General features: G+C 41.6%; 1 protein-coding gene across 2 annotated transcripts; it reads left to right on the top strand.

Moving 5' to 3' along the window:
* The first annotated feature begins 5,093 nt into the window (after positions 1-5,093).
* tp53 (tumor protein p53) lies at positions 5,094-12,664 on the top strand. 2 transcript variants are annotated; one of them, XM_006807695.3, is made up of 11 exons: positions 5,094-5,215; positions 6,073-6,200; positions 6,300-6,384; positions 6,517-6,690; positions 9,910-10,084; positions 10,376-10,488; positions 11,015-11,124; positions 11,319-11,443; positions 11,527-11,618; positions 11,700-11,770; positions 12,377-12,664. In XM_006807695.3, exons 2-11 carry the CDS (start codon positions 6,112-6,114, stop codon positions 12,471-12,473), a joined length of 1,131 nt encoding a protein of 376 aa, XP_006807758.2. In that variant the 5' UTR covers positions 5,094-5,215; positions 6,073-6,111; the 3' UTR covers positions 12,474-12,664. The 2 variants fall into 2 exon arrangements, with proteins under 2 accessions (XP_006807758.2, XP_006807756.2); XM_006807693.3 differs by having other exon boundaries at positions 6,276-6,384.
* Positions 12,665-13,240: the final 576 nt, after the last annotated feature.

The following is a 13,240-nucleotide window of genomic DNA, read 5'->3' as shown; positions in this document are numbered from 1 at the left end:
CACCTGAGTTAGGAGTGTACAGTAGGTGTGGTCAGGGGGAAAGTTTGGGGAGGGACCAAAGGCGTAGATTAGGGAGTGTGTTGTGGGAGGGTTTTGCATTGGGCGGGAGGAATGGAGATCCTGCAAGCAAGCTCAGTGGAAAAAAAAAATCTACTCTAGATCTCCCAATGAAATGAGTCATGACCACCCCTCGCAAACACACCCCCACCTCACACCACTCTGTGGTCAGAGCATGCCGCCCTCTCCTTTGCCTTTTGCTGCCCTCAAACAGTGGGAGAACCTGACACCCCTCATCCAAAGCCAGGGCCCCAAGCACAGTCATGTGTGACTCTGACTAAATGTAGAGAAACTTTACACCATTGGAATAGTGGCGTAGAGCCTCTTCCAGCACAGTTAAGGGGTTTATGTACGCAACTGGGGGGGATTAAGATGATGATATTACAGAGCCAAAAAGTATCACATGAATTCATTTGGAGTGAGCAAGGAAGGCTGAAGACTGGCAAATCGGTACAAACACACCTCACAGACTCAGCCAAGCGCCGAGGAGTTAAAGTTTTTAATGTCACAGTGTCACCTGCGTGTGTGTTTTAGTGTTATCCAACCGAAAAAAAGCACTCAAACACCACGTGACACAGCCAACTAACCCAGTGTGTAAATACTGTTCCTCCTTGTCGTGACCTATTTATGCATGCACAGGCATGTATGGGTGTGTGTGTGTGTGTGTGTGTGTGTGTGTGTGTGTGTGTGTGTGTGTGAGAGAGAGAGAGAGTGGTTGGTGAGGTCACCTGGTTCAAAATCATGCTACTGTAAATAGAGCTGCTGATTGAATGACAGGTGTGTGACAGGCAACAACATTTGCACCAATCTATGTCGTGGATTTCGTTTTATTTCCTGGGATAAAAAAAATCCGGAAATCATGATTTTAAAAAGACTGGAAACAAACGTCAGCGATAGGGTTTATCGTTCACATACCACACATGTATTATTGGTTGAGTAGTCTCTTTTTACGTGTCACCGTCCTGGGGTAGAAAGAATGTGATCCAAATCAGCAAAAATAGATTTAAGTACACTTTAGCAAACCCGATGTTGTATTAAATAAAGGATTAAGGATAAGGATTTATTACATCTAACTAATCACTACAATTAGCAAAAAAAGTGTGAGGCTTTATAAACGAAACAGTAACTCTCATCCTGTGAATGAATCCTCCACAAGTCTTCTTCCTATCAGCGTTGCGCTGTTGCATTAGACCTCACTGTTGTATCTATATGCACTCTGGAACTGATCCAGAGTGGACTCAGTGGCCCCCATCAGCGCATTCATTCAAAGGTCAAACGGCCACCTATCCCCAAAGCGGCACCAGCAATCGCTGAGCGCTCGGAGAGATGGACGACGACCAACATTCGTTGCGTTCTCTGACAGATCATGCGAGAGTCCCGCGGCGTGACACAAATCCTCCGGCACAGCTGTAGAGGTTGAGAGCAGCCCCAGGGGCCCGTCGGTGCAGCTGTTCGTCTCGCTGGCAAAGGTGCGTCCATGATGGGTGATGAGAGGCTACATCGTCGGGTCTGTTAGGAGAGATTATGAAGGAGATTATTTCATAGTGTTTCTAGTTTAAACCTCAGTGAATGTAACTTCAGAGTAAAGAGTGAGAGACGATCAGACGCACGCAGGAGCATACAGTAGCTTTATTAACACTACAACTGCCAGCTGTTTTAAACAGTGCAGTTACTGATGAATTTGGAATGTCATACAGTGTGTTCGCATGTTTCTCATATGCTTTAAACACACTTCTCCAATATGTAATTATTTAGTTCCCTAACATTTTAGGTTATATTCAAGCATGCGTTAACCACTTTGCAGTATATAGAGCCAGTCAGTTAAAAAAAAAAAACCCTAAGTATCCCATAGTCCTTCACAGTCAACCCTGTGAAGGTAGATGGGCACCCTTGAGCCCATCTGTCACTCCTACTGCACACCTCATAAATGTAGTGTTGTCCTTGAGGCACCTGCTTACGTTTAAGGGTCAAACAGTCAGAAAATATACGTCACACTTGGTGACAGTATGAACATCATCTTTCTGACTTAGAATTTGGGCAACCCTTAACTTGTTGTGACTGCAGCTTGACCTCATTCTACATCCGGTCATGGGAGGAAGATTTGGGTTTGCTCACAAAACATCTTTGTGTCAGAGTAAACTCTTCTGCCAGGACAGCCGCCTATTGTAAGTGGTAACCTTTTTGCACGTTCACATACAACACTGTCATTATCTTCATCCTTGTTGGAAGGTAGAGTAGAAGGCTCAGTGGACAGTTTACTAGCCTGCAACTCCAGCTAATGGATTCTAATAGCAGCTTCAGCTTCTAGTTGCCAGCACTTTAGCTTAAACTCCAGCTCATCCTTGCTTTCCTTCTTTTTGGCTTCAAGCTCAAGACAGGCAAGACTATCTTTAAGCGTGTACCAACACTCGGATTGGTGGACTCAAGAGAAAGGCTCAAGCCGTGGAAGTGAGGCCAGAGGTGAGCGTCCACTGTGAACCAATACACTTGCCTTTGTAAATGTACAGATTTACCCACAAATAAGTCACACCAAGCCACACAGGGTTACACACTTACAGACAAGATCACTGCAGATCAGATCCCAGGGAACAAAAAAAGGCAGTTTGAGATGGCAGTCTTTATGCAGTGGCTAACGAGCTGCAACACATCTCAGCTATGGCAATAAGGCAGAAAGGATGAGAAAAAGCCCTCTCACATGAGGAGAGCTGCAAGAGGGAGTGTCTGTAACACCACTAACACTACCAAAGCAAACATCATAGCCCTCTTAGCATAAAACTATGTTGCTCATCGTCACCTCACTTCTTAACCTTCATCAGCTTTATCCCTCTGTAGTTACTACATCTCTGCTTGAAAAGACTGTGTTTTTCAAGATGGTAAAAAAGTCAATTGACCAGCCCAGACTTTGCAGCTTTTGCAGCTATGACAGCTTCAGCTCTTCTGGAAAGGCTTTCCACAAGGTTTGCGGCTGTTTTATGAGAATTTCTGACCATTCTGCCTGAGGTACATTTGTGAGGTCACACACTGGCCCACAGTCTCCGCTCCAATTCACCCCAAAGGTGTTCAATTAGACTGAGGTCAGAACTCTGTGATGGCCAGTCAAGTTCTTCCACCTCAAAAGATCTCATTCATGTCTTTATGAACCTTTCTTTGATGCACTGGTGTGCAGCGATGTTGGAACAGGAAAGGGCAATCCCCAAACTGTTCCCAAAGACTCCTGAAAAACAACCCCACACCATAATCCCTCCTCCACTAACTTTACATTTGGCACAGTACAGTCATATAAGTTTTCTTTTAAATTTAACCTTTAATTACACAGGTAGTCAGTGTGTTTTAAGCACAAATAATGTACTGGGGTATGAGAAACATGCAAACACACTGTATGTAATGCCATGTTTGTGCAATAGGTAGTCCCATTAAAACTCAATGAGACAGTAATGATTTCACCAAAACATTTGTACATCTTTTGAAAAGCACAGTGTCTAGTCATTGACTAAACTGTTTGCATAACATGTACTCTGTTAAATAATAAGGCAGTAAACCAGTAATAGATTTATAGATAAAGTGATACCAATGAACCATCCTGTATAAGGCCATTGAAGACAAGTCAACCAGAAAATATAGAGTACAGTGGTGTGTTAAAGGTTTACAGCCTGTTGTAAATCTTAATGCTCCATGATAGACAGAATCCAACAGATGAAGAGAGTGAGCAGAGGCATTCATGTAAATTATGTCACCGCAATAGGAGGAGTGGAAAAGAGGTGGTGGTGGAAAGACTTTTCCTCGTGGTGAAAAAGAGACATGATCCGTTTCTGAAAAAGAACCCTAACTTCAGCCTTAGTTTCTTTAATACGTGGTCGATGTGTGGCTTAAAGGAAAAAACGTCATCAATCACAATACCTAGGTATTTGTATGAGGTTTCAATGGAAGTGCCTCAGTACAGTGCCTCAGACCCAGACTTGTCCATCAAATTACACGATGGAGAAGCTTGATTCGTCACTGTAGAGAACAGATCTCCACTGCTGTAGAGTCCAGTGGTGGCGCACTTTACACCACTACATCCAACACTTTGCTCTTGGTAATGTAATGCTTGGATGCAGCTGCTTGGCCGTGGAAACCCATTCCATGAAGATCTTTTGAGCTGATCTGAAGGCCACATGAAGTTTGGAGCTCTGTAGTGATTGACTTTACAGGAAGTTGGTAACCTCTGTGCACTTTATGCCTCAGTATCTGCTGACCCTGCTCTGTGTATTTACCACTTGTTAGTAAATACTTTGGGCAATACAGTGTATGTGATCTAGACCAACCACCTTTCCACTCTTCATCCTCTGCCCCCACTGCCTCCTTACCAATCCTCTGCACCTCCTCATTCAGTAGCTTTCTTTCTGTCCTGCTCTTTCTCTCCCTCTCGCTTTCTTAATTAATCAGTTCCTCAGAGTGTTCCTTCCATCTTCTAAACACGCTCTCCTCATTTGTTAGACTAGAAAGAAAGTATTTCTGGCCTTCTGAATGACTTCATTTCTTATTTGTAAGTTGAACATACGGATAGCATTAAAGTGTACTTTGACATCCACTCGTTTCTCTCTCCTTGTTATTATGATGTCATGATGTCACATTCAAATACTCATCAGAAAACCTTAAAATATGAGAAATCTGACTGAAAAGGGAATGATCCTTAAAACCAAGACAATTGAAAATGTATTGGCCCATAGCGTAGCCTCAGCCTTTACATTTGGATAACTTTGGAAAGTATTTAAACACTGCAATCGCAATTTTAGTGTACAATATGTGTTTGGTGGGATTTATTCAAATAAATATATAATAAAGATACATTTATTGAGATCTCTCTTTAAAACCAAATCACATCAATGAAAGCGTTGACACTTTTCCATTATATGGTGAAGGTTTTGACCAAGTTTATCGCTTTTCCTGCGAGCGGTGCCGCGTTCAAGATAGTTTTGAACACATCGTCATCGTTTCGTTTGCGTTTTGTCAGAAAAGCAGCTCTGCGATTGGACAAGCTAGCTCTTAAGAAGAGCCCCTCCTCCTCTTTCTGTGGGAATCCCCTCAACAACGTGTTTGGTCCGCAGAAAAATATTTTGACTTGTCGGCGGTTTTAACTCTCTGCAGTCACCTGTGACTCACCAGTGGGACGCTTAAGGTACCCGTGTGGTCGTACATGCCTCATACACTAAAGCAAATCCCCGAGAGTAACATTTATAAGACGGGGAAGTTTTTACGACAGTTTCGCTAGCTAACGTTTAACCGAACGTCACGCTAGCGTAAGTAGCTAGTTATGCTAACGCAGTTCGACAACCTCAACCTATAAATCTGAGTCGGGCTGTGGATGCACAGTGTTTATTTACTTCGGGGTACGTTTTGACTCGAAATAAGTGTGTACGTGGTGTTATTACTGTTGAGACGTCGACACGGTGGTCATACGTGAAACGACGAGCTAGCTTCATTCAATTAAAAGGTCGGCCTACTACTGGAAGGTAGCTAATCGTAGTGGCTGTTTGGGCCGCAAAGGCAGAAGTTGGTCTAGTCTTTAAATGATCTTCAAAAGCGTTGTTAAGGAACAATTCTTTTATTATTCTTGCTTTTATAAAATCTATTTATTTTTAAGCTAACCGTAGTTGACTTGGCTAGTCAGCAGCTCTTCGAGTCAAAGGCCTGCTTGTTTTGAACTCATTTCCTGTGCCGCAGAAACAGTTTTTACGACGATCTTTGTTTACAACACTTAACAATTTAAATTAAAACTGCTTTTCTCTGCTCTTTCTACGGCTTTGTTTCTTTCTTTTTTTCGACCACAACAAATAAATAAATACATAATAACAACAATAAAGCGAAAGTGTTGTTTTTTTTTTTTTTCTAAAAAAGTCGAACGAATGCTATATTTAGTTTGTTTTCATTAAAATTGTGGGAAAACTATTAAATTAAGACTTTGTAGGAGATGTGAGTTGTTGCATACCTCCATTAACTTAATCTCCCGTGCTCATTTCCTGTTGATATCCACAGCCTGCCTGCCTCACCACTGGGAAAGGAGGGAGGGAAACTATGGCAGAGCAGGGCTTCGAGGATTTACAGCTGAGCCAGAATCTACCCTTCAGCCAGGATTCATTTAAAGAGCTGTGGGACCAGCTACCGTGAGTAAAGTCTTCATGCCAGATTCCATTAATTTTTTATTTATTTATTTTTAAATGCAATTATTACTCCTACAGCGTGACTGAATCTCTGTCTGTCAGTTTGGACACTATCTCAGCCGTGAACAGCAGTACAACAGGTCATGATGAAACCTGGAGGCCAGATGGCACCATGGAGATGTTTCAGGTGTGATTACCCGACCTTCTGCAGAATAGCATCTTTAAAGATTTGTCGAGATTCCTGTGACTTCAACATGATTGTTTATTCATGGAAGCAAACTGACTTCCCTTTCTCTGTTTCCATATCATCAATGAGCAGCAATTGGCTGAACAATTTGATGAAAATCTCTTTGAGCTGCCAAATGACACCTTGCAAAAAGACGGCATTCCACCTCCAGCCTCCACTGTTCCGGTCACGACAGATTACCCTGGCGAATGTGGGTTTCAGCTCAGATTCCAAAAGTCTGGAACAGCAAAATCAGTGACTTCAACTGTAAGTTATGGTTCATCTGACCTCGGAAAATCTTATAACTGTACTTGTCGTTTTTTTTTTTTGTTTTTTTTTTTTCTTAAACAGGATGATAAATGTTATTTGTCTTACATCTGTTTTAATTGGTATGAAACAAACAACCAGAAATTTCACCGGGAATTTTAATACAATGGGCATTTTAACTGAATCCAAGTAATTAAACCAAGACGCATTATATATGTAAAGTTTGAAGGTGCTCTCAATCGATTATTCTGCAACCAAACATGACATGGAGCAGAAAGTTGCTTTTTGAGGCTTTCCTCACAGATAAAGAAGACCGTGAAAGCTGCTTTTAGTTTAGGCAGCAGTTGCTGAACTTAGTTTTGTTTTTGTTTGTTTTAATGCAGAAGGGCATATTTTATTTGTTTTATAACTGTTTTAATTCAATAAAAGTTAAACTCGCATATAGAGTTTAAAATGTGGAGGCTTGTTAATGAAAAGGTCTTAAATTGGTAAAGTCACTGCTTTTAAGTTATCCCTTGATTTTAAGATGAAGAAAAAAACATCTTACCTTTTTATTAAAAATCCATTCTTTGGTAGCGGTCATTGTGCCATTCATGTGGAATCTTTTTCATTGTGACGATTCGCTGAAATTTAACTTCCACAGTCAGTTGCTGCATTTGAAGAGCCAATAGTGTTGAAGTTTTCAGTGACTCACCATGTAGTGCAATGTGGTTGGCTAGCTCAGTTAAAGTTAGGGTGCTCTGCAGTGTAATCCCCCGCCACCCCCACCACTTGCTCTGGTCTGCAGGAGAAGGGCCTTCTGCTTGCAAAGCACTGCTCTGACATGACGGGACATGTTCCTGCACCCTCAGAACAGAAAGGGTTAAAATTTGAATCTGGTTCATTTTGCTTTGCTGCTTAGAAAAGTTAATGCATTTAATTTTGGATTATTTTGTTTTCGAGTCGAAAGACTAGTTTAGGGGTCAGCAACCTTTAACACTGAAAGAGCCATTTGGAGCCGGTTTCCTCGCAAAAGAAAACATTGGGAGCCGCAAATACTTTTTGACATCTAAAATGAAGATAAAACTGTATATAATGTTTTTTACCTTTATGCTTTGTGTGAACAACTAAGGTGTGTTGCTTATTAAATCCATGAAGTGCTACAGAGAAAGGTCGTGTCCAAATTCATGGGCTGCATCCTCCTGAGGACCTGGTCTACGTGGGCCGGGTCCTCAGGTCGGGTAGGCCGGAAGTAAACGGCTGGGGAAATTGGACAGTCTAGCCTTCTGGTTAGCGTCACCGCTGTCTCGGTGGAGTTTAATAAACTCAGCCGTCTGCTCCTTGCTATCTAAAATATAACAGGACACTGGCGTAAATTCTCGACCGTCTCATACTTCTGTTTAATCAGTTTTCTGTTTGACGTTTAGTCAGCTGTGTAAAAACCAAGGAGGAACCCACCCGGGGGATTAATAAAGTTTTATTTTATCTAATCTAATAACTTTAATCTCAGCCAAACTGATTTACTCACAAACAAATAAAACACTGAAAAAGCCCAACAATAACATTTTTAGGTTGTCTAAGTGACATATATTACATTTAACCCGAGTAGCGAAAGTCGGCGGTGATCTGAACATGATGTGCCGGGAGTTGTGCTGTTCTCGGTGGCTTCAGTGACCCTCGAGCTCCCGGCTAGCTATCGAGCTGGTGGGTAGCAGACGTCTCCGAAAACGTCGAAGCACTTTTGCAAATATGCGATATCTTGATAAACTGAGTAGATATTTGATGTTTACACAGCTGCTTTCCTGCCTGAAAATATGTTAAAAGTTTATTTTGTGACCCAGAAACATTAGTATGAGTAATTTTAAAACTTAGTAGCGGCCGCCATTGTTGGAAACTGGAGTTTGGCTGGGCCGCGCTATGAATTCTGGGATATGGTAGGCCACGAAGGACACACCTGACCCATCCTTCACATTCGGGGGAAAGGAGGACACATTTGTCGGCTGCATTCGGAGGAGTCTACGAATTTGGACAGCCTTTGGCACGTCGCTGTGATGTAATTGGTCTACAAATGCGGCCTCAGGAGGATGCAGACCATGAATTTGGACACAACCAAAGTTGCATTTTATTTATGTAATTAACACATTTTGAACTTTTAAAGAAATATAACAAAAGGAAAGCTGAACTAAAATGATCCATGTAGCAAAGAAAAACTGTTGTGAGCCACCACCCTTATATATAAGGGTGGTGGCTCACAACTTGTATATAAGCTTATATATAAGGGTCGCCTTCGGGCTTTTCGAGGCTTGACCTGACTTTTAAAAAATAACTGGAAAAAAGCACTATGCTGCTTAAAAAAAAAAAAAAAAAAAAAAAAATTTGCAAAATTCTGCCTAAATATGTATTTTACCTGGTTAACGTGTGTGGCGGGGCGTGGTCTGCAGCGCCGCTGCAGGGAGGCAGACGCACCTGAGCGGCACTCGCAACCACGCCTCGCCGCCTTTACGTCTGTGCTATCTATGCTGTTGTGTTGGTATGTGTCGGGCTGTGAGTTGAAAAGCTACAGCCGTCTGTTTACGTACAGCAACCGTGTGTGAAAAGTGGTCAATAAAGAGATGCTGAAAAGTGTGTTCATGCAAACATCGTCGGGTCTGCCGTGATATGTTTACAATGGGACTTCTGGTCCTGAACCTCTGCGCACAGCCTTTGCAAATCAGGGCTGTACGAAGTCACTTTCATCTTTACGCGGGACTGTAAGCTGTCATCTGTGAGGCGTGAGCGGTGTTTGTTTTTAACATAGTTCACGGTGGAGAACAGCTGCTGACAATGTGGATCCGAAGATCCATAATTGACCTACCTGGGGTTGAAAGTCTCGATAAATCAACGGCGTTTCGGCGGGTATACCGGCTTCTGCGAGTGTGACGCTTATTTTGAGCGATGAAAAAATAATAGAATATAATCTTATTTTTTTATTTCAATATCACAATAATCTTCCAATTTAGAAGTACAAGTTAAAAAAGAACAAACATAAATAAAATGCACTTCAGCTAAATACTTCTAATTTATTTTCCCAAACCACGCGGAGCCGCACTATAAGGATTAAAGAACCGCAGGTTGCCGACCCCTGGACTAGTTGAACAATTTGGCTCTGTTTGAGATTAAAGATTTAAACAATTTTTTTGGGTCTTTGGTGGGCATTTGAATCTAGAAATGTTATTAACAAGATTTATTTTTTTTGTGAAGTACTCAGAGGTGCTCAACAAACTGTACTGTCAGCTGGCAAAGACCAGTCCTATTGAGGTGCTGGTGAGCAAGGAGCCTCCTCAGGGTGCTGTACTCAGGGCTACCGCCGTGTACAAGAAGACGGAGCACGTGGCTGATGTTGTTCGCAGATGTCCCCATCACCAGAACGAGGACTGTAAGGGACACTTTACAACACTTTTTGGGGGGGGGAAGCAAATTGGTTGAAATATGACTGTGAGCAGAGGAGTTGGAGGTGGATTGAAGGGATGCATCGATTCTGAACATTAAGGATGATGCCAAAAAAACTCTTCATTTATTAAAAACGAGCCTTTGCAATTGTCATCACACAATATTTAAATAATTAACTAATGCAAAACTAACACAGACTACACATTAAATGTAGTCTTGCCTAACTGTCGGTGCATCCCTGACTATTTCAATTTGTTTTAATCTGTCGTCTATTCAGCTGCGGAGCATCGCAGCCATCTGATCAGAGTGGAGGGCAATCAGAGGGCTCAGTATTTTGAAGATCTACACACAAAGAGACAGAGTGTGACTGTACCATATGAGCCTCCACAGGTATGACTGCCCAACTATGTTCACTCTGAGGTGCACATCTCTGCTTTTTCTACACAACTTTAATTTGTACCCATTCATGTTTCCTCCATCGGTCTCATTAAATTTGTTAGTGGATGGATGAAGTGCTGCAAGAGCTCCAGACATTTTTCTTTTCTTAACATTTTTCTTCTCCACATGAACACACCCCCACACAGTTCAGGGAAGGGGTACGATTTACACATAAGTTGAATGTGTTCACTTATATACAGGTGTGCATTTCTTCAGTGGAGTTTCATACAGATTACATATAATAATCAATCATCCAAAAAAGAGACTTCATTTTTATGATCTTGCTATAACTTGATATATAATAAGTTGTACTTTTATAATATAACAAATGTAGTCTCTTTTTTTATTTTGGAAAGAACAGTGCAGAAAAGGGTTTTTCTTTTCTTTCTTTTTTTCTTGGATGTGTATCATATTACCTTTCAACTGTAGTTGCGTGAGCCAGCAGTACATTTTAATATCTATGCTTTTCCTGTTTCAGTTGGGCTCAGAGATGACCACTATCCTGCTGAGCTTCATGTGCAACAGCTCCTGCATGGGCGGGATGAACCGCAGACCTATCCTCACCATCCTGACCCTGGAGACTCCAGAGTAAGTCAGTTTTCTGTCATGTGTGGCCAGAAGCGCAGCACAAACCATTTCTCTGGTGATGTTGTCTAACAGGTCATCTTGATTTTTGGCCTATTTTATCTTTAAAACTGCTCAAGAAAAGTCTAGTCTTACAATTTGTTTGTGCAGCACAGAAAAGCCGTTTGACCCTTACTGCATTGCATGTGCTTCTCTAGGGGGCTGGTTTTGGGCCGGAGGTGCTTCGAGGTGCGCATCTGCGCTTGTCCAGGCAGGGACCGTAAAACTGAGGAGGACAATAAACAGAAGAAGGAGAGCGGCACCAAAGAGACGAAAAAACGAAGTACGTTTATGCTGGTTTGTTTCTGTTTTTGTTTTGTTTTCTTCCTGACCTCACTGATTTATTTATTTATATCTCCTAACTAGAGAGCGCACCACCTCCTGACACCACGTCCTCAAAGAAGTCCAAATGTACCTCCAGTGCTGAGGAGGACGACAAGGAGGTTTTTCTCCTTCCTGTAAGTAAATATGCATACAAGTACACTGAAATTCTCTCTCAGCCTTTCAATTTCATGACTGTCCTCTAATTTCTGCTGCAGGTTCGTGGGCGTGAGCGTTACGAGATGTTGAAGAAGATCAATGACGGTTTGGAGCTGCTTGACAAGGACAGGTAGGAGGCACCCTGGAAACTTTTATTGGATATGACATCAGCTACTGCAGACTGACAACAACAGGGAGTCGGTCTCAGCTGGTTCCAGTTGTCAGGTGTGCCTTTGGGCTTTACTGTAGTAGAATTTATCCTGTTTTCATCAAAACCTGGAGTCTCCTAATCCTGACACTAGAGGTCTCTGTGTGGTTAACCATGCTGCACATCCTGTAAACTGAAGCACATACCAGCATAGCTCCACATTAAGTATTGTTTATGATGCTCTAACTATAGCGAACATAGCTCTAATTTAAAACAAACTCCTTACAGGCAGCAACTTCAGGGTTATACAGATGCAGCTCAGTGCTTTCTGAGTTTTACTGTCATTGTACTTTGAGATGAAAACAAAAAGGAAGCCTCCAGTGTTGAATACCCAAAGGTAGTGTAGAGTAAATTAACATGGGCTGTTTAATTGGCCATGCCATGGTTTTGTGTTTGTGCTACCTGTAACCTTTTGGGTATTCAAAGCGGAAGTTATCCTTTTGGTTTAGCAGCTTGGATGAGTGCACTTGGATGTACATTGATCCTAAATATGTTGCATCATTTTATAACCCTGCTTTCTCTGTGCAGCAAAAGCAAGTCAAAGGTCTCAGTGAAGCATGAGGTTCCCGTGCCCTCCAGTGGAAAGAGGCTGCTGCAGAGAGGAGAGAGGAGTGACAGCGACTAAAATGCCCATCACCTCAATTTCGAAAACAAACGTCACGTTTTTGTCTAAACCTTCAGGTTTATTTCAGGTTTTAAATGCCCATTTAAAAACCAAAATGCCATCCTGCCTCAGTTAAAAAGGTTCCTGAAACTGTACTGTCACTGTACACTGACATACTGTTGTGTTCAGTTATGTTTTTCTTTTTTTTTTTTTTTTTTAAAAAAGAAGTTTTTGGAAAAAAAAACCTGTTCCTAATTGGGTTAGAGCCGTTCAGCATGGTTTGAGTGAGATTAAGAATTATCCTTTTTATAACGAGACACTGCCGTTTATTTAAATAAAGTTCAAAGCTAGGCTTGGAAAACTTGAATGGAATTTGCCTCTGATGTTGCTGTATTACTGTGCTACAGTCGCACCATGTCATTTTTTAAAAAAATATATATTTTGCATGATTGTCTAGAAAATGCAACCACCTCTGCGCAACCTTGATTCATATGCAATATGTAATCATGTTTGCAGTGTAAAACCGAACTAACCCATGGTATTAACTGATCATTCTTTAGTGGGGCTTTTTTTTTTTTTTTTTTTTTTTTTTTAATAAATGCAGATGTATCAGTTTTCACTGTCACTCTTTTTGTTTCGCCTGTTGTTGGAGACATTTTCTTTTAATTGTCAGTTAGCTTTGGTAGATGAGGGGCTGGCTGGATCATCCCCTGAACTAACAGTCTTTTAGTATAGATTTTATTACAGGAGAAAAAAGACAAGTGTCTGATAAGTTAGTGTTACTTGAG

Source organism: Neolamprologus brichardi, chromosome 3, assembly GCF_056152115.1.
Source record: "Neolamprologus brichardi isolate AB-2024 chromosome 3, ASM5615211v1, whole genome shotgun sequence".
Taxonomy (NCBI): domain Eukaryota; kingdom Metazoa; phylum Chordata; class Actinopteri; order Cichliformes; family Cichlidae; genus Neolamprologus; species Neolamprologus brichardi.
Note: the sequence above shows the minus strand (reverse complement) of the source record. Positions and strands in the feature narration are given on the sequence as shown.